This window comes from Haliotis cracherodii, unplaced genomic scaffold (assembly GCF_022045235.1).
Source record: "Haliotis cracherodii isolate W230 unplaced genomic scaffold, xgHalCrac1.p SCAF_13, whole genome shotgun sequence".
Classification (NCBI taxonomy): Eukaryota; Metazoa; Mollusca; class Gastropoda; order Lepetellida; family Haliotidae; genus Haliotis; species Haliotis cracherodii.
In genome coordinates this window covers 39,950,318-39,972,747 of record NW_027266268.1, presented here as the reverse complement: position 1 = coordinate 39,972,747, position 22,430 = coordinate 39,950,318, and the positions used below count along the sequence as shown (strand labels likewise).

Genomic DNA, 22,430 nt, shown 5'->3' with positions numbered 1-22,430 from the left:
TCTTGGGGTTTAGATGTGTTCCTGCCGTTGGCTCTTAGCAGGGTGTTGAGGGAGTTGGAGCTGGTGAAGTGGGTGTCGATGTTGGCTTGCTGTTTGAGGAGGCGGCTGATGATGTGGGAGGCTTTTCCTATGAAAGGGAGGGCGATGCGGAAGGGCGCTGATTCGGGTTTGAGGGTAGCAGGTCTGGGTGTGGGATAGAGTACAGAGGCGACGACTTTGTCGACGAGATTGGCTGGATAATTGTTGAGGTGGCTGAAGACTTGGTGGAGGTGTTCGATCTCAGGTTTGGGGTCAGCAGAGGAAAGGTTGATGGCTCGTTTGGTAAGGGTGGAGACGATGCCAGTCTTGGTTCCAAAAGGGTTGTCATAGTTGAAGTGGATATACTGGTCGGTGTGGGTGGGCTTCCGGTAGACACTGGTTTGGATTCTGTTAGCTGGGCTTCTAGAGACGAGGACATCTAGGAAGGGTAGTTGGTTGTCCTTTGCTGTTTCGATGGTGAACTGTCCTCGGGGGTGTTGTTGGTTAAGATGTTGTAGTAGCAGGGTTGGGTCTTGGTCTTGTTTCGGGATGACTTGGTGCCGTTAACTTTCCTGTACCAGCAAATAGGTTTGATGGGTGATGTTGCGAGGACTTTCTGTTCGAAGTGGGTTATGTAGATTTCAGTGAGGATAGGAGAGAGTGGGGATCCCATGGGAAGGCCGGGTATCTGTTGATAGTACTCGTCGCCCCAGGTGAAGTATGTGGTGGAGATACAGACGGTGGTGAGAGCGATGATGGATTCGATGGTTAGGCTGGTTTCAGGAGGAGTTTCTGTGATGCGACGGCGGAGAATTTGCAGAGTGTCATCTATGGGTACGTTGGTGAGGAGATCTACTACGTCGTAACTGATGATTTGATCTGGATCGGTGATGTTCTTGAGTTTGGAGCAGAAGTCCGTGGTCAGAGATGAAGGAGTCGGCTGTTTTTCCTAAGGGGGCAAGGATTCTGGTTAGGTGGTGAGCCGTTTTGTAGAAGACAGTATCTCGGGAACACACAAGTAGACGGGCTTTAGGAGGGTTTTTGTGGCTCTGGCATAGGGTGGCTGGGGTTGATTGATGGAGAGTTGGTGGTGAAGAGCTTGGCTAATTTCAAAGTTGTCTTTAAGTTGTTTGAGGAGGGTTTTATGTTGGCGAAGGAGTTTGGCGGTTGGGTCCTCCTTGATCTTGGAGTAGGTGGTGGGGTCTTGGAGAATGTTGTTCACTAGCTCATGGAAGTGGTCAGTGTCCATGATGACTGTGGCCTTGCCCTTGTCAGCAGTGGCAATCTTGATGGTGTTGTCATCTCGGAGTTGTTATATGGCTTTTGTCTCAGCTCTGGTGAGGTTGGCGGTCTGTGATTTGGTTTTGGCAAGGATGTCACAGATCTGGTAACGCAGATAGTCAACCTTACCTCCTGGTGCCAGTTGCTGAAGCCCTTTCTCTATGTTGGAGATGAAGTCACCGTGGTTCCATAGTGGTCTGGTGGGGATGTACTTCAGGCCTTTTGACAGGACGTTGGTGTGTTCTGTAGTAAGTTGCTTTTTGCTGAGGTTGATAACGGTCTTACAATGGTGCTGTTTTATTTAAAGTCGACTTGAGCTGTTGGTTTGGGGCTTCTCGGTGAGGAGGTGTTGAAACTTGTCGATGTGGTTGGCTTTGGTCTTCATGTGCAGTTTATTGTTGGCCTGGGTCTGGGCAGAGCACAGTGTGGAGAAGCTGTCTTGTTGGAAGGTAGTGTTGAGCTGGTTGATGTGGTCAGAGATGTCTTTGAGGGAGATGGCCTTAATCTTGCGATGATGGCGGATTCGTTCCATGATGAGGCGTTGGGAGGCGGTGCGAAGGATTGCTCTGGCGGCAGGAGAGTTGATGGGGGATCTGATCCTAAAGCCTTTAGGGACGATGTTTTGGTCTCATGAGGAAGGTGAGGTGGTTGCTGGTTAGAATGTGCTTCTTCTCTAGTCGGGTAAGGCTGTTGATGTCAACATTCCTCAGATACGCAACTACCGATATCACTAGTTGTGTAAACTAACTTTGCATGTGACGTAGCGAGTCTGTCTGTGTGTCCCTCTAGCGGATGAGACAAGCGCACATGGCTGTGTAATGTCATGTTGAATGCCAGAAGGAGTTTAAAGTTTTCAGTTGATGGTGTTAATTGCCACGCCTCCACGTAGACGATGGATAAATTGTTTTATAGGCATTACTTAGAAGTTGACGGATGGCAAGATAGACACAATTTTATGTATAACACTTCTTTAATACTGTGAAAAGCGACGTTTCTGTGTAGATCCTTATACCGTTGTCAAGCAAGACTGAATGAGGGACATCGTGCCTCTGTACTCTATCCCACACCAAGACCTGCTACCCTCAAACCCGAATCAGCGCCCTTCCGCATCTCCCTCCCGTTCATAGGAAAATCCTCCTACATCATCAGCCGCCTCCTCAAACAGCAAGCCAACATCGACACCCACTTCACCAGGTCCAACTCCCTCAACACCCTGGTTGCCTCTTCGACCCTGTTTTTTCGGGGAGACATGTCCACAACAACCATTTCCTCTCGGGGGTATGGTGACGTGATTTATAATCATACGGGGTGTTTTACTCGTGTATCCATGCAAACGTGGTGTCACTCGTGTCTACAAACATATGTTGTTGTTTTATAGACATACTAGGTGTTTTACTCGTGTTTTCATGCAAACGTGGTATCACTCTTGTATACATACATACGTGCTGTCAGTGTATATATATATATATACGTGGTTTATGAATGCATACGTGGTGTACTCCGTATATAAATACAGTCGTGGGGTAACTTGTGTATGACGTTTATCAAAACATGTGTGTTGTCACCCGTGTATCCATGCAAACTTGGCCAAGATGGCGGGGAGGTTGTGGGGTCTTTTGGGTTGTCTTTTGGGAGAGTTGGATGGCCCTAAAAAGGGCCATTGACCAAAACAAAAACTAGAACTGGAACTGGAAAAGGTTGGAAACTGGAAACTGGAATGGATCTTAAATATCAAAACCTAGATGAATTAATCTCTTTTCATTCCTTCTGGATTCACAATCCTCCACAGAAAAAGGATCATCTCACTTCGTCTGTCTCGGATGAAGAATGGAAATGGATGATGGGCCTTGAAGATGATCTCCTTCGGTATCATGCGCCCATCAACACAGTGCATCATGGTACATGCCACTGTTTCCGTCCCCTCCTCATTGACCTCAAACAAGGTCTTGTGGACCACCTTCGACACGGTCAACAACCCTGAGGGATAAATCCCAGAAAAGTTGCCTTCCACGGGATCAAAAGCTGTAGTCAGCCATAAAGTGGACAGGACATCCCCTAGCACAAAACTGGATTCCATCTTTTACCTAACCATGGAAACATTCACTTCCTCCAACAAAGTGCAATTCAAGTCTTTGATCTCACTGTACCCAAACGTGTCTATGGTGTTCATCATATCAACGACGACCTTCTTTGAGGAGGAGACTGTGAACCAGACCTTCCTTGTTGAGTCCTTATCAAAGACATTTGACCATTTTCCTTTAAAATAGATTGCATTTACTAAAATCATTGATGTTTCTTCAGTGAGAGACAGGGGTGAGATCACTCCCTGGATCTTATTGTGGGTCTGTTAAGCCACCCAGGTACTGATCTTAGCGCTCTCTGACTCTGGGTTTCCCATGAAGTCACAGGAATAAGTTTCAGCTCCGAAATGTTGAGCCGCCTTTTTTGAAAACTCGGGGCACAGTTGCTTGTCCTTTCTCACAAACAGCTTATTGGCCGTAGCTAATTCACAGCCTTTTACTTTTCCAGTCATAACAGACAAGTATTCATGAAAAGCGATTTGTACGGTACGTGTCCACTACAGGTGAATGGATGGAAACTACAAAGTCTGTGCAGCTGAAATATTGTATAAATAATCCAAGCTATTGTGTCTCCAAATAACGTGTGCGGAATAATACCTGTCTTGGCATATATGATATTTTTCACCTTCATGCACCCCCGTTTTTTCTACTGCGATATTGACATCTTCTCTTAAAATATAAAGCTCATGAGGCTAGAAATACATTCATATGACATAATGTCTGGTCAACAAAGGACAGTAAAACTAACTAGCAAAATAACACATACCTGCACTTACACGTGCGTCATAATTAAACAGCATTACATCGTGATATGGTTTCATGAGGCTAGAACTTTGTTTGAATGATAAGCAAAATGAGGACACAGTCAAATTACAGAGGCATATGTTGATATGTGTGAACGTAGGTCTCACCTCCATAATCGTCATTGCCAGAGTCATCAGAATCGGAACTCCCATCTTTTGCAAAAGAAGCAAAAGATCATTTTAAAATATATTGATAACATATTGATGAAATATTAAAAACAAAATTGTGGCAACACTCAGGTTTGAAGTTTGATAGTTTACGTTAAGCTACTGCAGTTAGGCAAAGATTACTCACAAAGAAGTAGTGGCGGGAATATATAAAGTCTGACGTCATGTTTTCTTTCGTTTGTATGACAAATTAACATTGTCGTGGCATGGCAATGCTATTGATTATGGCCGTTCGTTAAGTAAAATGAGGGCATTGTCAAATTACAGTGGCATATGTTGACATGTGTGAACTTAGGTCTCACCTCCATAATCGTCATCGCCAGAGTCATCAGAATCGGAACTCCCATCTTTTGCTAAAGAAGCAGAATTATCATATTAGAATATATTGATAACATATTGATGAAATACTGAAAACAAAATTGTGGCAACACTCAGGTTTGAAGTTTGATAAGTTAAATGTAGGCTACTGCAGCTAGATAAGGAATCCTGACAAAGAAGTATGAAGATTGTGCGACAGCATCTTCAAGATCGCCTTGTTACTGCTGCGGAAACTGCTCGACAGACCATGGGGACACACCAGCGACACATTAGTGAGGACATTGTGCGTCGACGATTGACGAGCAGACACCTCAACTGTCATAGCCACACTTATGGGAGAGTTGGGTGGCCCTAAAAAGGGCCGTTGACCAAAACAAAAACTAGAACTGGTGTCTATGGTGTTCATCATATCAACAACGACCTCCTTTGAGGAGGAGACTGTGAACCAGGCCTTCCTTGTTTAGTCCTTATCAAATACATTTGACCATTTTCCTTTAAAATAGATTGCATTTACTAAAATCATTGATGTTTCTTCAGTGAGAGACAGGGGTGAGATCACTCCCTGGATCTTATTGTGGGTCTGTTAAGCCACCCAGGTACTGATCTTAGCGCTCTCTGACTCTGGGTTTCCCATGAAGTCACAGGAATCAGTTTCAGCTCAGAAATGTTGAGCCGCCTTTTTTGAAAACTCGGGGCACAGTTGCTTGTCCTTTCTCACAAACAGTTTATTGGCCGTAGCTAATTCACAGCCTTTTACTTTTCCAGTCATAACAGACAAGTATTCATGAAAAGCGATATGTACGGTACGTGTCCACTACAGGTGAATGGATATTCTCAGATAATGTAGCATCATCATGTTGAAACTGTCATATGTGCCAATAACTAGAACATTTCTGCATACATCATTGTGGAACTTAATCTTTGGCATATCTGGTTTGCGGCATAATATATAATATGTTTGGCATCTTCATTACGATTACAGATCAAGCCATGTTCATCCGTTATTTGTAATTGTTATTGCATGTTTGACATCTCCTGTGAAACTACAAAGTCTGTGCAGCTGAAATATTGTATAAATAATCCAAGCTATTGTGTCTCCAAATAACGTGTGCGGAATAATACCTGTCTTGGCATATATGATATTTTTCACCTTCATGCACCCCCGTTTTTTCTACTGCGATATTGACATCTTCTCTTAAAATATAAAGCTCATGAGGCTAGAAATACATTCATATGACATAATGTCTGGTCAACAAAGGACAGTAAAACTAACTAGCAAAATAACACATACCTGCACTTACACGTGCGTCATAATTAAACAGCATTACATCGTGATATGGTTTCATGAGGCTAGAACTTCGTTTGAATGATAAGCAAAATGAGGACACAGTCAAATTACAGAGGCATATGTTGATATGTGTGAACGTAGGTCTCACCTCCATAATCGTCATTGCCAGAGTCATCAGAATCGGAACTCCCATCTTTTGCAAAAGAAGCAAAAGATCATTTTAAAATATATTGATAACATATTGATGAAATATTAAAAACAAAATTGTGGCAACACTCAGGTTTGAAGTTTGATAGTTTACGTTAAGCTACTGCAGTTAGGCAAGGATTACTCACAAAGAAGTAGTGGCGGGAATTTATAAAGTCTGACGTCATGTTTTCTTTCGTTTGTATGACAAATTAACATTGTCGTGGCATGGCAATGCTATTGATTATGGCCGTTCGTTAAGTAAAATGAGGGCATTGTCAAATTACAGTGGCATATGTTGACATGTGTGAACTTAGGTCTCACCTCCATAATCGTCATCGCCAGAGTCATCAGAATCGGAACTCCCATCTTTTGCTAAAGAAGCAGAATTATCATATTAGAATATATTGATAACATATTGATGAAATACTGAAAACAAAATTGTGGCAACACTCAGGTTTGAAGTTTGATAAGTTAAATGTAGGCTACTGCAGCTAGATAAGGAATCCTGACAAAAAAGTATGAAGATTGTGCGACAACATCTTCAAGATCGCCTTGTTACTGCTGCGGAAACTGCTCGACAGACCATGGGGACACACCAGCGACACATTAGTGAGGACATTGTGCGTCGACGATTGACGAGCAGACACCTCAACTGTCATAGCCACACTTATGGGAGAGTTGGGTGGCCCTAAAAAGGGCCGTTGACCAAAACAAAAACTAGAACTGGTGTCTATGGTGTTCATCATATCAACAACGACCTCCTTTGAGGAGGAGACTGTGAACCAGGCCTTCCTTGTTTAGTCCTTATCAAATACATTTGACCATTTTCCTTTAAAATAGATTGCATTTACTAAAATCATTGATGTTTCTTCAGTGAGAGACAGGGGTGAGATCACTCCCTGGATCTTATTGTGGGTCTGTTAAGCCACCCAGGTACTGATCTTAGCGCTCTCTGACTCTGGGTTTCCCATGAAGTCACAGGAATCAGTTTCAGCTCAGAAATGTTGAGCCGCCTTTTTTGAAAACTCGGGGCACAGTTGCTTGTCCTTTCTCACAAACAGTTTATTGGCCGTAGCTAATTCACAGCCTTTTACTTTTCCAGTCATAACAGACAAGTATTTCATGAAAAGCGATATGTACGGTACGTGTCCACTACAGGTGAATGGATATTCTCAGATAATGTAGCATCATCATGTTGAAACTGTCATATGTGCCAATAACTAGAACATTTCTGCATACATCATTGTGGAACTTAATCTTTGGCATATCTGGTTTGCGGCATAATATATAATATGTTTGGCATCTTCATTACGATTACAGATCAAGCCATGTTCATCCGTTATTTGTAATTGTTATTGCATGTTTGACATCTCCTGTGAAACTACAAAGTCTGTGCAGCTGAAATATTGTATAAATAATCCAAGCTATTGTGTCTCCAAATAACGTGTGCGGAATAATACCTGTCTTGGCATATATGATATTTTTCACCTTCATGCACCCCCGTTTTTTCTACTGCAATATTGACATCTTCTCTTAAAATATAAAGCTCATGAGGCTAGAAATACATTCATATGACATAATGTCTGGTCAACAAAGGACAGTAAAACTAACTAGCAAAATAACACATACCTGCACTTACACGTGCGTCATAATTAAACAGCATTACATCGTGATATGGTTTCATGAGGCTAGAACTTTGTTTGAATGATAAGCAAAATGAGGACACAGTCAAATTACAGAGGCATATGTTGATATGTGTGAACGTAGGTCTCACCTCCATAATCGTCATCGCCAGAGTCATCAGAATCGGAACTCCCATCTTTTGCAAAAGAAGCAAAAGATCATTTTAAAATATATTGATAACATATTGATGAAATACTGAAAACAAAATTGTGGCAACACTCAGGTTTGAAGTTTGATAAGTTAAATGTAGGCTACTGCAGCTAGATAAGGAATCCTGACAAAGAAGTGTGAAGATTGTGCGACAGCATCTTCAAGATCGCCTTGTTACTGCTGCGGAAACTGCTCGACAGACCATGGGGACACACCAGCGACACATTAGTGAGGACATTGTGCGTCGACGATTGACGAGCAGACGCCTCAACTGTCACAGCCACACCGAGGACCCATTCTGACACCACGTCATCGCCATAACCGTCTTTAGTGGGCAACACAGTACCAGTTTTTGCGCCACCAGCAGTGGAGGAGAATCTTCTTCTCAGACGAGAGCTGTTTCTGTATCTCAACTGCAGATGGCAGACAGAGATAATCTGGTAAAGCCGTGGAAAACGTTATTCGGATGCTTGTGTTTTTGAGAGAGACTCGTGAGGTGGTCGTGCATCATTGTGTGGGGTGGAATTTGTCTTGCACAGAGGGTCGGCCCTGTGGTCTTCCAGAACATCGGTCTAGGGAGAGGCAATGGTGTCACAGCGGCTCGGTATATTGATAGAATCTTGAGATCACACCCCATACCTCATTTGGCACGTCACCGCAACCACGAGTTTCAGCATAATAACGCCCGTGCCTACACTGCGAGAGCAGCATTAGACTTCCTCCAGCCGAATGGCATCAGAACCATGCAGTGGCCTGTCCACAGTGCGATTTAAATCCCATTGAGCACCTTTGGGACGAGATTCAAAGACGGCTGAATGACGTCCGACCAAGGCCGACAACTGCAGCTGAACCGCGTCAGGCGTTCGTCAGAGTGTGGGCTCAAGCGCCTGTGGTCTTCATCAACCGCCTCATCCATTCCATGTATCGACGTTGCACGGCAGTCATCAATGCACATGGCGGACACACGAGATACTGACTTATGATGCCTTTTTCAGAGACTAGTGTTGTGTTTCACTTTAAGACCATTTGACAGTTTAATTTCAACCTTGATGATCAGTTGTTCTAAGTCTCAAAGTATGTTTACAGGGTTTGGACAAAAAAGGTTTCTCATATATCTATCCATGGTGATGTTTCTTTTGCGGTTCAGTATATTATAAGGGAAGTTTTATTCGACGCTATTTGAGGCATGACTTCTCAGCCTTTATGTTAATACAATTACAGACACAGTATACTCTGAGCCAACAAGTGCTTGTTTTAGCCTCTTAATGCCGAGCGCCAGGCAGGGTAACAAGAAGTACTATATTTATGACGCGGCCAGGGATAGAACCCCGTACGCTCTACCACTAGACCACGGTGGAGGTCGGCTCAGGGAGTGAGTGAGGTGGGTTTAACATCGCTTTAAACAGTATTCCAGTTATATCACGGGGTGTCATGTGGGAGGAAAGCCCGAATTGATGCAGGTCTCAGACGTTTACCAATTCGGTGAAACCCACGAGCACGGGTATGGTGCTGACAAACCTAGAAACATAATCGCAGCGAACTGGGATTCGATCCCACAATCATAGGTGTCTGGCGTGCCCAATGGACACAACTTTGCAGAAAGAATCGCGGGGCCTTAGGCGACTGGGCCACCCGTGTCCCCGAGGTCGGCCGAATAAGAAGGATATAAAACATATTGAACGAATGATTATTTCAAATTAGGTTTGAATTCTGGTTTTATGTTGAGGTCACTGACATTGATGACATCTGATTGTTCAACGGACGCGCACTGTGCTGCCAGGACATGACTTGGACATGTGTCAAATCTCTTTATATCGACAAAATTGGAGTGGGTTTGCAAAAAATCCCGTCGACAGGCAGTTGTTTATAAAATCTGTGACACGTGGTGGAAAGGTCAGACGATGATAACAAGGTTTACCATTTTTACTAACTGTAAAATACGTTCCATCTATAACTCATTCAATTCCTTCAATAGATTTGTATTTTGTGTAGATCATGATTTTGAAATTTGAGAATTCTATTGGTCATTTATTTGTTTCATGTAGAAGTTGTGATTGTCGTTCGGCAGAATCGATATTTTTACCAATAGAATATCTGTTAGAATATCTAACAACTATACGCAAAAATTCTACTCTGTGTCCCCACAGTGTCTTCTACTCTGTAGTTACTGTGGGATCACAGAGAAATCAACCACTACAGAAGTGAGGTAATTGTGGAGATTATGAGAAATAACCTAATGATCACTTCCACATAGGTCATCGTGGACTGACCAAGAGAATCCATTTCACATAAGTGTCGGAGCCATCATTAAAGATGCGTAGCCCATTGTCGGAAACAAATTCCTCGATCACTTTACCCTTCTGCAAATTTGTGTTGAGGGAAACAGGGCTGTGAACAACGCCCAACTGCACCAAAATATAAATGTGCCTCTAGTAGCTTCACCCGGGGAGAGAAGGAATTATTTTAACTATACTGCCTTCAAACAAATTTATCTGAATGTGTAAGGTACGTTTCTTGTAAACAAATTGTTGATTGTTTGTACCTGTTGTTAATAACTGCAGTTAATTGAAATTGTGCCTACGTCCTCTGAATTCTATTGAAGTATATTTGAATGGTTCATGGCGGTTCAACAGGAGAACTCTCACGTGAACGTGAAGAGAGGTCACTGCTGTTGTGATGTGAAGATGGAGTAAAATCCTTCTTGAGATGGTCAAAGAAGTTATGAACATCTAAAGATATTTCAGTAGGAGTCGAGATCTTTGTTTTCATTTTCCTGGGTTGTTTTTTTTTCTTTTCTTTTGTGAACAGTTCAGTTGATTGTTTGATGGTAGCTGGTATTTCAGGAGTTGGTGTAGATGGGGTCAAAGCCTGACTCACAATCTCAGATGCTGAAGAAATGCTACAAGTTTGATCATCTGACTAATTTGTCTGACTTTTCACAGGCAAAGGGTGTTCAGAGTGTGCCCGTGTCAAGTCAGTCTGACATTCTATAGATCTAGTGGTAGAAGGATGAGAAACAGCAGCAGCATAGGTTTGTGTTGATGGAGGTGACCAGCTCGCAACGTGTTTTTGAGCATCCTGGCAAGTAATGACTGTTGATATATCCTTTTCCTGTTTCCAAACAGGACAGGAGTTTGAAGACGCCACATGTTTACCCTTACCCTTGTGTTTCAATGAATTTACTTCAGTCGATGGTTCACGGAAAACTATAGAGAATGAATCTGCTTCAGTAGTGGGGATATAGTGACCATATTGAAATATATAAATGTATCAAGTAGTGGTTCCTCTGTGTAAGCATGTCTGTGCAAAGTAGAAACAGACAAAGGTGGTGACACTTACCTTCAACACAAGTCACTTTCCCGGAAGCAACCTCATAACATCGGAAGGCCAGACGGCAAGTCTCGCACTGAAAACATCCTTCAGAACGTGTTACTTATTTACATGAAAGGTTATTTTAATGTGTGCACGTTTTGTCACATGTTTGAAAAGCATGAATAAGTTGTTATATAAGTCACAAATAGTAAGAAACAGTGGATATGGGAAGGCATTTTAATTCACACAATCGGGGAATATCGCACACATTTTAGTATTTTATTGCTGAATATATTCCAATATTTAATATTCCAAAGCTGTTTTAGCCTTGGCAGTGACATGTTTAACTATAAATTATTAAGGTTGTATACGCCATTAAATGTTCTGCTCAACTGGTAGATGAACATGATATAGTAATATCATATAGTTCCATTAAAGTTAATCTATTATTTATTTCGTTGTTATAGGATTACACTCTTTTGAAATGTCTTTCTCTCTGGAAAGTTTTACCTACAGCTTTTTACAAGAATGTACCGGATGTTATGCATACTGAAAATTCCATGTTTTTTGTTCTGTGTCTGATCACAGCTGTCAAAATTATATTGTCAGATCCAAGAATTTCCATACCTGGCATGTAAGTGAATCATTTATAATTTGAAGTTACATTTATCTACATACATAGAATATACAAAATAGGGCCATGGTCCTGTAGCTCACCTGGGTATGTAATCAACACTTTAAAATGTCAACAAAAACAGCTACTTTAGAAAAGTTGTCAGAAGAGTAACGACACAAAACTATCTTCAAAAGATTCAAACCTCTTGAAACTTTGGTGAGCTCACTTTGCTGGGAACAGGCATGTGAGGTACGAGGTTCATTGATACATTGGAATATCGTTCATCAAACCTGATTCCATGCCTAGCCCATCACGGAAGCTTGACCACCGTCACCGCTGGATGAATATATATTATTAATCCTGACTTTTGCTATCACCTCTGTATTTTTGTGTTTGATATTAAGCACTGCCATCATCTTATATACTGTCATTGAATATTTTTCTACTGCTCTATTGTGTAGTGCCATTGTAGTATGTTAATTAGTTATTTTTAAAGGCATTTAGGAGTGATACACATGAAGAATTTTGGATGCCAACTTCTGTATTATGAGGAACACAACGTATCGGAGTATATGCTTACTCCTTCATCAGGTGACTGAATGCTGTGAGGCAGAGAGCATATAAATGCATCTGTAAGACCAACTTACAGACTAATAAAGAGGTTGACATCCATAAATTCTCTCCGTTAATTGATTTAATTATAATATATTTTTTGTTGCATTCTACTTATTGGTTGTTTGTTGGTTTCACACTAAGTTCTTTTACGTGTTAACATATCGTTTCAATTTGGGAATCAACACATTACAAGTCTTACGCATGTTTTCACTGAGGCATAGATTCCCTTATGTGCGCTCATCATCTTCCCTCCAAAACCTACATTTTGCAAACACTACCACAGTTCAAAGTGGTTTACTGAATCAAACGTTTTTAAAGTCCACAAAATGAAAGTAAATTTCCTTGTGCTTTTCCATAAACTTTTTCTTACAATTGCACTCAAGTTGTATATGTGGTCGTGTGGACAATGTGGAAAGAGCCTTATCTAAAGTCTGCTTGTGTCTCGGGTAGTTTACTTGTTTAACCCAGTTTGTAAGTCTAGAGTTTAAGATACTAAAACAAACCTAACTATTGTACACAATATAGATATCTACCTAAATCTGTCTGTATTATTGTTGTTTCCTTTCTTGTGCTGTGGAAGGATGTTAGCTTCTATCCAGTTCTTGGGAAACAATACAGAATCAAATAACTTTTTGAACATAATATTTTCGTCACATTGTAACAGCTCATGACCACGTCATCAAAGCCAAGGCATTTACTATTCTTGAAATGATTTATTGCTTTGTGGATTTCTGAGCCGGTAATGGGTGACCCCAAAATACACTGGTCAGCCTCATCGAGTATAAAATCTTTACTATATTGATATTCGACTTCAGCATGTACACATGTACATTTGTAGACTGAAAATCTCTTGTAGAACGATGAAGCCAGAACTCTTTACTGTTATTCTACAACCTGAGATACCCGTAACGCTAACGTAACCCGTAAGATAGAGAAAACTTAGTTTTGTACTTTTTACAAATTAATAGTTTGATTTTACTGTTGGACAAACACGTTTGTACTTAATTCTCATTTTACAAATGATTAACATATGTCCTTCTTTTTCAATTTCCTTGACTATCCCTCCACTGCGCGTGTTTCTCGTGGTCATTCAGTGCTACAAAAGCACCTATTGCAGTTGAACTTTTAAGACAAGATACAGTCATACAATCTGCGGCACAAAGAACATTCACATTTTTTTCGAGGGCAAGATTAAAACTTAAAAGATCGAATAGCTCGTTAAAAGATGGTCATAGTTAAGCCTCCTATGAGCACATCACGCTAACATGGATTCCATTTATATCTGTGTTTTTGTGGAAAGATAGATATAATTTACAGGTGAAACATGTCCCATTATAGCCAAAATCTATTGACGGACCTCTCCCTTGTATCGACAAACATTGACTGACATAACCGTGAACAGTAACTGAGCCAATAACATAATCGATTACACTACATCCTTGATCTGATATCTATGTAAAACAACCCTCTTTGTCTTTAGTTCTCCTGCCATTAAATACATAAAAATCACGATAGAATATATTGTAATTGGTAGATTGCACAAACTGAGAAAAAGGAAACAGCATTGTCATAAACCCATTCGTCCCAGCCAGCTGTCATCAAATGTATGCTCTGCATGAAACTTTGGAGTTGTTCCAACTGACAAGACCTAAAATAAAGTGTCCTCTGACAAACGCTTCAGTAACCATAGAGAGCGAAAATACTTGATTGAGTTATTTTCAAGGGAGGGTACCCTTCAAATGAAACAATTCAAGTTTCTGGTAATAACAACATCCATTCAATAAATGCATACTCGCAAATCACCGAGAAACGACATCGCGTCATTTCCAACATTTTGTCAGGTTCCAATGCACCGATTGACCCCTGCACAGGCCTATGTCCGTGAACACACTCTCCACTGACTCTTGTAACTCGAACCTGGTGCCTATACCTTCCCCGGTACAAATCAAGACATTGTTCTATTTTTCCAATTCACAAAATACTGATATAGATCTAATACACTCCTCTTTTTCGGTCCAATTTACGGTGGTGGGTTGAAAATAATAATTTGCCTGTCTGCCAAGTTTGTCAAGAATTTCGAGAGTTACAGATTAATTGTAACATCAAGAAGCCATGTAGCTGTGAAAATGTGGACGTGCTGATAATCAAGTAAATATAGGTCAACACCAGACATGAAGAAGAACAAGATATCAAACAGCACACACGTCAGGCCAGATATACATTAAGCGGTAATAAGATGATCCAGCTGATTGGATACTCGCTAAAACAGCCGAACAAGCTGATTGGTTCTTCATAAGCGGACGGGGTGTAATACCCTTGATCTCTGTTGATCAAAAGTTTGTGACGGCGGATGTTTCTGGCTTCCTATAGCTTTCTTTTTGTGAAGTCCTGGTGTTTGGTAGAAAGGATTTGGACTTTGTCAAATTGGATTTGATTGCTTGGGAACTTTTGCTGGTGGTCGAAGAGGGCTGATTTGCTCTCTGCTTTGACTGCTGAAGTCTGTTGAAACCTCGTCTGTTTCATATTCAGATCTATGCATACAATTTCAGAGTGACAAAACACTCTCCACAAGATTGTAAGACAAGAGGGATGACTTCAACTTTCCACCTGTCAACTTTATTCCTACAGCTCCAGTCCTATAACTCAAAACGTTTGACGACCAGCTCCAGCCTTTCCTGTTTACATTTCACAAAGAAACATTCGAGCATGCTCTTTCTACCAAGACTTCTAAGAGCGTCATAAGACTCTTGCTCAGAAGTTGTTTGATCATTGATTACAATATATAAAGACTCAGTACAGTTTTCAAAAAGAATAATGTTTGGCATGTGGAGATCATTTCCAAATTTGACACATCAGTTACAAAAATGAAGTCCGATAGAGTTCCTTATTTCAACTTGTATAAGATAGTCCAGTATTTTTTTCCAAGTAAGGATAAGAGTTTATGGATGAACAACTTCTTTATTACAATTAAGAGCGACGTTTCGATGTAGGTTCTAACACCGTTATCAAGCAAGTGATTTACAGAGTGTGGTTGGCAAGTATATCTACTAGTAGGAGGCAATGTTTATACAGTGGAGTAGATATTGTTATACTGGAATAGGGAATCCTGTTATGTACACACAAGGGTAGTGAAGACAATCATCGTTGAAGTCAGTGACATAAACAATTGATGAAGCCAGTAATATGAACAACGAGATTATGGCTGATTGGAGTCTTTGATGAGTTAATGGTACGCCAGGGGTATGTAATAGCCTTGGTCACGGTTGATTGACGGCTGGAATCTTTTAATGTTGATGGCTTCTTGTAGTTTCCTGATCTTGAAGTCTTTGAGGTTGGTGGCGAGGGTTGTGACTCTCTCCCACTGAATGCTGTGGCTTGGTTGTCACGGATGTGGTCTGATAGAACTGATTTAAAGTCATCTTTGGAGACTGAGCTTTGATGTTCTTTTATTCGGGTTTTGATGGGCCTTGATGTTTCTCCTATGAAAGCTTGTCCACAACTGCATGGAATGTGGTCAACTGCTCCTGATGGCTCTAGCTTGTGGCTGGATGGTGGTTTCCCTGTGGCTTTAATTGTGTTCTGAATGGTATGACTTCTCTTGAAAACTACATCAATGTTGGCCTGTTTCTTTAAGAGTCTCTGGATTTTGTGGCTGACTATTCTAAAGTAGGGGAGGCTGATCACAAAGGGTGCAGACTGTTGACGTGGGGATTTCTGAGATGTCTTGGTGATGTTCTTTATCGTCTGTTGTACTAGTTGCTCAGCATAGAGGTTATACTGTGTAAATACTAATTTGAGGTGGCTTAGTTAAGTAGTTACATGTTGCTTCGTGGAACGGATGTTGTGAGACACCCGCCTAACAACTGACAGCATCATCAACATCTACCCACACAGTTCAATACATACACTATGCCTCCAACCATCCACCTCAAGTCCAGAAAGGAATTGTTTCAACCCTAGCAAGACGAGCTCACAACATCTGTTCAACGAAGCAACATCTAACTACTGAACTAAGCCATATACTTGGTATTCCCACTTTTAAATAGTGATTCGTATGCACATGCTCATTATGTGGACGGAGTGGACAATAGACTTTGCTTTTGGCAGATTTCTTGTGAATATGGCGGTTAAATTTAATTGTGATTGAAATCTGTTTGGGCAGATTATCGAGACTGGCTATTTTCTGGTGTTGCGGTTTTGACGTTTCATTTTTGAAACACCTGATTGTCAATGAGACGAGAAGCACGTTCTACGTGTCAAAATAAGCAAACACAGAAACGAATGAGTCTTTTTTCTTGAATTCCACTGTTGTGTAATATATTGGAGATATGCATTACTGTCATGTTTGGATCTTGTACATATGGTATGACCATGTAGTTAACCATATTCTGCTATCAGTAATAATATTCATTTGTCTGTAAATCAACAAATATCATCCTTTGTTGCATTCATTAAAAGATAGAGTGACATTTGTCAAATTGAAAAACATATTGCAGTCAAAAACATCAGAATGCATTGTTATCATACGAAATGTAAGCGACCGACTTCTACTCTCTGTCAATAGTCATGAAACATTCATGAACTATTTTATCCATGTATAATCACGGACTACATCAAACAATGCATACAGGTCTTCCAGTAAGAGTTTTTATTATGACATCTACCTCGATTATAAATGTACTTTCCCACTCTATATATTTGTTAACATGTACTTGGAAATGGAACAAAATCTATTAAAAAAATAATAATAACTTCTTCCAAGATGTGTCAACGAAGTAGGTAACGATGGAGCGGGTATCCACAATCTCGTTCGCGCGGGTCTAACTTAAAGGCATTTTCACACCAGTTTTTTATTACCAAGATATATTCCATGAGGTACCTGTGATTCCTATATAAATAGACCTGTATAAAACGTCAACATAAGAGAAATAAATAATAATCTAAATAATCCAAAGAAACAGATTCCATTGGATGTGAAATGCAAAACAGAAAGTATATGAACGGATCACTGAAATACAGTAATGACACCAGGTGTTTAAACCATGTACTTACATAGGACTTATCCTTTGGAAAGTCAATGTCCATTCCAATCGTCTCCATCTTCTTTGATTCATTACTTGACGGACGACAGCTTAAATGTTCATTGCTATGTTCGAAATCCAAAGTTAGGCCATAATCAATACATTTTTTTCCACACAACCTGATGGAAATGGTCTTGAAAATGACAGAAGAACGAATACTACATTGTTCTGTACTGCATACGGGAAATGCAAGCATCAGTAACATTGTAAATGCCTGGAGCAGGCTCACAGATTCAAACGTACACAGTGGCATTTTGATGTGTTCACATACGAGAACGAGATACACAGACTGGTTAGATTACCAGAACTAACATCCAGAGACTGCCAGAAGATCACAAGAGAAGTGCTAAGTATATGACGAGTACAAGACTACCAACACGCATGCGCAGATTGTACTACCAGATAGAATGACACTTCAAGGTCTGATGACTTAGAAAGATCACTATAACAACATTTTTCCAATAAACAACATACTGGCAGAATCTATCAAAGGCAAAATAGCTGCAAACCTGACTGGAGCAATGAAAATCAATGATTACTGCATCATATGCGAAAGAAACACTTTAAAAAATGTTCGCTTTGCAAGGCATCCCAAATCCATTAAATATATAACGTCAACGCCAGATAATTTACCATTCTAGATTTCTTGATTATAAAAGGAAACAGATTTCATTGGGCGTAAAAGGCAAAAAAGTGGTGGAAAGCATACGAATGGATCACTGAAATTTAGCAATGACGTCAGGTGTTCAACTAATTTATTGTTAAATAATGCTTGTAGCTGTATTACTTTGTTTCTGTTGAGATTCTGTGGAAGTTCATTGCATTGTATATGGACAATGCTTAGTTTTCAGGAGTGAGTGAGTGAGTGAGTTGGGTTTAACGCCGCTTTTAACAGTATTCCAGTTATATCATGGCATGTTAGCTTAATGTGGGAGGAAAGCTTGAAGAGTTGCTATTTAATGCAAACAGTGGTTGGGAAGTTATTATCTTTACATGATCGAATTATCTATAAATTTACGGAATAGCAATCCTGATAGTGGATCCTAAGCGTTATAGAAACATGTGTAATATTCTTTGATGCTCTACTGGCACTGGACTGGTATGGCACTCTGTAGAAAGTGCAGGAAGACTGTTAGAGTATTTAAGTGAAGCTAGCGCTAGAGCTAACATTTCATGTGGCATTAAATCAAGACCAGCTTATGTGTGAAGATCACATTTCATCCTCAATTCCCACCTTAGGTCTATATCGGAAGCTTGACCACTTTTGCGGCGAGATGATTATTAATCTTGTCAGTGTCATTTCCACTGCTCTCACATGTTATACTGCTATTGAATATGATACTACCACTCTATTGTGTACTGTCACTGTAATTGATGTGTAGTAATTTGTATTGATTTGTGAACCTAATTACCTGGTCATTTGTTGATTCCTTACCAATTGTTGGTTGTTTCGTTGGTTTCACTCAAATATTTTACATATATCTCTCTTTGGACGTTTCCTTTTCCTGGAGCTTTGGAATACAGTTCAAAAAAGGAATTTAACATCAGGTTTTACTGTCTGGTCAAAAGTTGACAGTACTGATGCGTGTTTTTTGCCGATTTCTTCCTGCGTTGACTGGCAGTATATGTGGCAATATTCAAAATGTCACTAATTCTTAATTTTCACGAACCCGTGTATAGTCCGTACAATAATAAGGGACTGTTCAGGTTTCCAAGCAGCTACCAGCGCATTCTACCAGCCACTGAAATATTAATTGTATTGTCATGGATTTTGAAATCCGACATGATCTTATTATTTACTACTGTCAAACCTCGACATTATTGGCTTTCGATTCATCTCGAGACCAGTAGGTTGTCTCTATTTCACGAACAGCTGTTGTCACACATCTTTGTCATGCCTGTTTGTGACCTGTCAATATTTCCCACTTACGGTGGCCTACACCCGCCACTGGTGAGATCATTTTTCAGTGTATGCCTCTATATTTTATTTCACCAGTGGAAGTATCTGGCTGCCGCCTGAAAAGTATTTGGCGGCCGCCAGATAAAATATAGAGGCATACGGTGAAACATGATCTCAACCGTGGAAGAGTCTGGCGGCCGCCAGATAAAAGAAAGAGGCATACAGTGAACAAATGATCTCAACAGTGGCGGGTAGGGGCCACCGTACCCACTTCACGTTGTTTGAAGGTCTGGCAACAAAACCTTTAACAGCGCCTCAAATATTGTATCATGTCTTAATATGTAGGGTCTGCACTGCTCAATTGCAGAGCATAATCAATGACATGATTATTGTCATTATCGCTTAGAGCTTGGAGATGCAGTAAGACTGTCCTTTTTTGGAGGTCATACACCCAACGCAATCAGAACATTTTGCAACATCCACAAACACAATTTGCAAACGTGATGATGTAAGTTCTGAAGGGCTATCATACAGGGAGCTTACGCACACTTATTATATCAGAGTGCCTTACGTTCAAGACAACTTCCTTATAGACGACAATTAAGAGTTGGGTTTAATGCACTTTGCATAGAATTCCAGTTTTATCACGGAAGCTTTCTGTGGGGGAAAGCCTGAAGCGATGCAGATCTCACGTATGTTCGGGGAGAACCGGCATTCATACACGTTATCATTTGTTTCTAGCGTGCCCCAGGGACCCAATTGCCAAGCCTGAGACGACTGGGACACCGATGGTCCCGCAGCACTTAAGAAGTCTTCAAAAGTGTAACAGTAACTGTTAAGGATTTAACGTCTTTTCACAAGAACCTGAAACGCTTGTCCAACAGTTGACCCATGTTAACCATGCTGGGCCATAAACATAAATTACCCGTGCAACGCTATTTTACTACGTCCATGCTTATTTAACTGACTTACAGCGCGACAAGTTTCTCAATTGACTCAAGTGTTTGTGGATCTACCTTTAACACATGTGGTGGCCACAACATAAGATTTCACTATTACTCGAGTGAGGCTCAAAACTTATCGATATATGTTAAACATTTATTGTCCATCGTTTTTCAATCAATAATAATAGGGGCGGTCGGGTAGCCTAGCGGTTAAAGTGTTCGCTCGTCACGCCGAAGACCTGAGTTCGATTCCCGACATAGGTACAATGTGTGAAGCCCATTTCTGGTGTTCCCCGCCGTGATATTGCTGGAATACTGCTGAAAGTGGCGTAAAACCATACTCACTCACATAATCCATTATATGTCCACTGAACTGTATGACTGTCCATTATTTTCCCTCTTCTCTAAAGCAGCTCAAGGAATGAGTCTGAAGCAATGTGAAATCGATTTTAAAATAAATATAAGATGTATTTCCATAATCATAGGAAATGTGTACATCCATTAATCGATTCCCACTATATTGTGTTCATGAACCAAAGCAATTATTCTTGATGTATTATGACATAAATCATTCTTTTTTAGAGAAATGAAATGTGTTCAGAAACAAATGGAGGATCCTTTGTCTTGATTATCATGGGTCTCAGTGGAAGACTTGTATTCTGACCATAGAATGTCCTGAGGTGCAGACTGGAAAATTTGTTTGTGTTGATGGTTATGTGATAATCATCATTGACATTACAGTTGAAAGTAAAACTGATTTCGTGTATACATGCATAAGACTTAAATATATATGTGGAAAACTTTGACCTTGACTTTTGTGATATCCTATGGATGACAAACATGCAATTTAATTGATCTACAGTAAATCCTTCTCGGCTAATTGCGAGCATAATATATATTTTTGGTGTATGACCATGAGACTGAATTTGACCTTAAGTATCAGTGACAAGTATTTTCCAATATGTAAAAGTGACAAAACTTTTTTCTATATTTGTAAGAAATCTCTGACAAAAGCATAGGCGATAGCACAATTCCGCCTATTTCATTATCAGCATCCATGAATCACCATCAAACAATAATGATACCATTTATTCAGATTGCGTCCCGCCCCAAGAATGCACCAAGTTTCATTGACGTACAGGAAATTATTCTAGAGGTTATCGTCTAAGGGGACTTTTCTTTTTGCTATGACCGTGAGATTCTTGAACGTTGGACTGGTCAATATATTAAAATTTCCAAAGGCTAGGACGAAGATAAAGTTTCTAGCGGCAGTGTCAAGTTCAGGTAAAACCTTTGCTTAAAACAGGATGAAGACGCCGGACCATCATAATCATGATGGAGGATCCTGTATGATCTTTTTCTGTGCACACAAATGGCATATGTCATGATATATAAAAATATTAACTACGTGAACGCATAGATTGCTTCATTGACTTGAACAAATCATACAACTGTGTTAGATTTGATAGTGATTCAATCAATCATTCTTTATTCATGATACTGATGAGGCCAAAGGCCTAGTGTACATTGTTTGGGGCGTGTTACAAATTCATACATTTTCTTAGTTTCATAGCACGAAAAAAGAACATTGATAAAATCCTCATAGTTTCTGTACAATCACATGTCATTAATTTAAAAAAACTGTTACCATTTGGGTGGTTGTAGAAATAGTTATTTAGATATTTTGCTCTGAAATCATTATACACTAATCAAACACATAAAAAGTGATCTTCAATACCATCCTACAAAAAACTACAACTTTGGTTTTATCAATATTTACCCGTCACAACAACTTTCTAATAATGCATTTGCTTTTGCAGGACAGGTATTGTTATTTGGGATTTGATACGCTAATTCATTTATAAAAAAGGAAAACATGATCTTTCCAAACGGGATGCAGCTGATGAACATCAACAAATAATCCTTAAATATTTTTTTGAATTTCAAGTTTACACGATATACAGCTTTCATAAGTGTATGAAC

At 40.1% G+C, this 22,430-nt stretch overlaps 1 protein-coding gene and 1 pseudogene across 1 annotated transcript; both read right to left on the bottom strand.

Moving 5' to 3' along the window:
- The window catches only part of LOC139458712 (serine/threonine-protein phosphatase 6 regulatory ankyrin repeat subunit A-like), a 49,423-nt pseudogene extending 48,966 nt beyond the window's left edge, over positions 1–457 (bottom strand).
- On the bottom strand, positions 458–1,267 carry LOC139458711 (uncharacterized). Its single transcript, XM_071240121.1, has 2 exons — positions 1,073–1,267; positions 458–967 (listed from the first exon to the last, which is right to left on the bottom strand). Exons 1-2 carry the CDS (start codon positions 1,265–1,267, stop codon positions 458–460), a joined length of 705 nt encoding a protein of 234 aa, XP_071096222.1.
- Between the last annotated feature and the right edge of the window lie 21,163 nt (positions 1,268–22,430).